The 3,512-nt window shown below is 52.6% G+C and overlaps 1 protein-coding gene across 1 annotated transcript in view; it reads right to left on the reverse strand.

Annotated features, from left to right (window-relative positions):
• Positions 1-182: 182 nt before the first annotated feature.
• Positions 183-3,512, reverse strand: part of LOC109926462 (pleckstrin homology domain-containing family G member 3-like) — a gene marked incomplete at both ends in the record, with an annotated part of 7,935 nt that continues 4,605 nt past the window's right edge. Inside the window, 2 exons of the mRNA XM_048594075.1 lie at positions 183-275; positions 2,614-2,796. Coding sequence (XP_048450032.1) covers positions 183-275; positions 2,614-2,796 — 276 coding nt within the window. The remainder of the gene's footprint in view (positions 276-2,613; positions 2,797-3,512) is intronic.

Here is a 3,512-nt window from a genome sequence, read left to right on the forward strand (position 1 = left end):
GTCAGACCAGTGTGACCTCAAGTCTCAGCAACTCAAGAGAGAGGGCTCAGTGATGACAGACAGACTGTGGCCTTGTGCTACTGAGTGACCCCAGCCCCGCACACAGACAGACTACAACGTCAGAGCGAAGGGTGGATTGCGATGTCCTGGAGCCATGACCCAACACAAGTTGGAGCACTGACCTGGAAAGTGTGCTGCCGTTTTGGGATGGTCAGGTCCGTCACTCGGAAACTCAACTGATCCTTCAGGTTCTCCGATAATGTCAGATTACAGCACTGAGGGGGAACAAAAAAATACCTTCATTTCTATAGCACCCTTCCCAAACTCAGGCTGCCCTGATATATTCAATACCACTTAGAATCTCAGTCACTGTTGTAAATGTAGGAAACACAGCAGGAAAACTGGGGAAAGCAAGATCCCACAATGACACAACGGGCTCAACCTTATGTTGTTTTGGATAAGTCCAAGTGCATTCCAGTTTCTTTTGGAAGATTTCTCCTTGTGATTCTTTCATCATATCAGACCAAACGCATCCCATTAATTAGCTCCCACACTCCAATGGTGTCAATCACATCTGATTTAGCCATAAGACCATCAGAAATAGGAGCAGGAACAGACCATTCAGCCCTTCGAGTCTGCTCCACCATTCAATAGGATCAAGGCTGATCCCACATTCCTCACGTTCATTTTCCTGCCCTTTTCCCCACAATCCCTGCTTCCCCGACTGATCAAGAATCTGTCTCAGCCTTAAACATACACAAGGACTCTGCCCCCCACAGCTCTCTGTGGCAAGGATTTCCAAAGACTCACAACGCTCTAAGAGAAGAAATTCCTCCCCATCTCAGTGTTAAATTGGTGCCCCTTTATTCTGAGACTGTGCCCTCTGGTCCTAGACCCTCCCATGAGGGGAAACACCCTCTCAGCATTTACCCTGTCAGGCCCCTTAACAATCCGATATGTTTCAATGTGATCACCTCTCATTCCTCTAAACTCCAGGGAGTAGATCCCAACCTGTTTAGCCTTTGCACATAAGTCAGTCCCCCCAATAGCACTGACCCTCCAAAGTGCGGCACTCCCTCAGCACTGACCCTCCGACAGTGCGGTGCTCCCTCAGCACTGACCCTCCGACAGTGCGGCGCTCCCTCAGCACTGACCCTCCGACAGTGCGGCACTCCCTCAGCACTGACCCTCTGACCCTACGGTTTCCATGACTGTAAACCCAGATGTATGTGAAATGTTCACTTGGTCTCTCTCTGGAATCGCTGCCCAATCTGACAGCGTCCACTCGGTTCATTGTCAGTTGCTGACTCAGCTCCAGGCCCGTTTTCCCATCAGCATTTCTTGCAGAAACATTCCTGACAGAGGGAGAATTGCTCAGATTCCAGTCTCATCCCACTCTTCCATAGTTTCACCAATTGTCAGGCTCCATCTCTCACCAATCCCTCTCTGAGTTTTCCTTGGATTCTCACAATTCCATTCCCTCATTTTCCTTTCCATCTTATGTTCCTCCCCTTTGCCTTCTCCCTCTCCCCCTATTATGGATCTCCCCCCAGAAGCTCTGCCTCTTCCTGATGTAGTTACCCCTGACCCTCCCCTCAGCCTCTCTCGCTCACAGGTTGATTTTAACTCTGAAACTCTCCACAAATGACTTCTGTCCCCTTCAGGGCCTATCCGCTCCCCTCCCCTTCCTTCCTGCCCAGTGATCCTTGAGCTCCCTGTCCTCCACCAACTCTGGCTTTTTTGCACAATTCCTGGCATCCATCAACCTCAAGTGCCTGCTCCCCAGGCCCCTACCACTCTTGGTGCCTCGCACTCCCCTCCTCCAACACCTTCCTTAAATCCTACCCCTCACACTAAGCTATCAGTCACCTGCCCTGATCATTCCCTCATGTGGCTCCATTTCATAGAATCCATACAGTGTGGAAAGAGGTCGTGCGGCCCATCAAGTCCACACCACCCCTCTGAAGAGATCTCACCCAGAAGCACACCCCTACCCCATTCCTGTGACCCTGCATTCACCATGGCTAACCCACCTGACCTACACATCCCTGGACACTATGGGGCAATTTAGCATGGCCAACCCACCCTAACCTGCATATCTTTGGACTGTAAGAGGAAACCAGAGCACCCGGAGGAAACCCACGCAGACACGGGGAGAATGTGCAAACTCCGCACAGACAGTTGCCCAAGGCTGGAATCGAACCCGGGTCCCTGGTGCTGTGAGGCAGCAGTGCTAACCGCTGAGCCACCGTGCAAACCTAATACCAACCGGTACCGCTCCCTCTCCCGCCCCGACAAAGGGGTACTTAGTGTGGATGCCTCATCATGTCCAAGGCACCATTTAAATGTACATCCTCGTTGTTGTTGCTGGATCAACAGGAGCAACTGTGGGGTGGGGATGGTGAACACAGTGGGGGGGGGGGGGGGGGGGGGGGGGGGAGGGGGGGGGGTGGAGAACACGGAGGGGGAGGGTGTGGGGGTGGAGGTGGGGGGTGGTGAACGGGGAGGGGGAGGGTGTAGGAGGTGGGGTTGGGGGTGGGGGTGTTGTTTGCGCGGTCGGGATTCTCCTCGCAGCTCCCCCCGCCCACCCCACCCAGCGACTGTGACACTCACAAAGATGTGCATGATGTAGCTGTACTGCTCCACTCGCCTCTTGGTGATCAGAAGCATCTTATCGAACAGGAAGAGTGTCCGCTCCTTCTTGGCTCTCTGCACCCGGAACGTTCCTTCCAGGACCAGCTCCCCAAACGCAATCAGGTCCGGGCCTTTCCAGTGCAACAGCGAGTTCTGAATCTCCTGCAGATGACGGCAAATCCAAGAAGGTGATAAAGACAGAGATCAGGCACTTTATAAACTTCATCGACAGAAGGTGGTGTTTCTGTGAGTAGGAGAGACTGGGACCTGGGGGCACAGCCTCAGGGTGATGGGACAACCCTTAAGAACTGAGATGGGGAGGAATTTTTTCAGCCAGAGTGTGGGGAATGTGTGGAACTCACTGAGTGTGGTTAAAGCAGAGATAGATCGGTTCTTGATTAGGAAGGGGATCAGAGGTTCCAGGGAGAAGGCAGGAGAATGGATGTGAGAAACATATCAGCCATGGTGGAGCAGATTCAATGGGCCAAATGGCCTTATTCTGCTCCTATACCTTACAGTCTGATAGCCCAGGGTCATTCACACCCATGTCACCAACCCCCATGTTCCGCCCTTCTCATCATTTACCCCGACTGTCTCCTACAAATTACCAACACCATCATTATCCCCATGTTTCTCACAAATGTTTTGCTTTGAGGTGTGTTGTTGTTGCTAAATCTATCCCCCTCCGAATCAGCTCAAACAGTGATGGTGATTATTCTCTCAGCTTCTCAGAGCGTCGAAGATCCCATAGAATCCCTCCCTGACCAATCACAGTGTTCAGGAAGGGGTGGGGCGATGGAAAGGGTAAAGCACAAACAGTGAGGGGCAGGGAAGAGGGCAAGGAGGGGGATACGGGGGGAGGAGACGGATATGGGGGG

Source organism: Rhincodon typus, unplaced genomic scaffold, assembly GCF_021869965.1.
Source record: "Rhincodon typus isolate 14 unplaced genomic scaffold, sRhiTyp1.1 hic_rhity00005723, whole genome shotgun sequence".
Lineage (NCBI taxonomy): Eukaryota > Metazoa > Chordata > Chondrichthyes > Orectolobiformes > Rhincodontidae > Rhincodon > Rhincodon typus.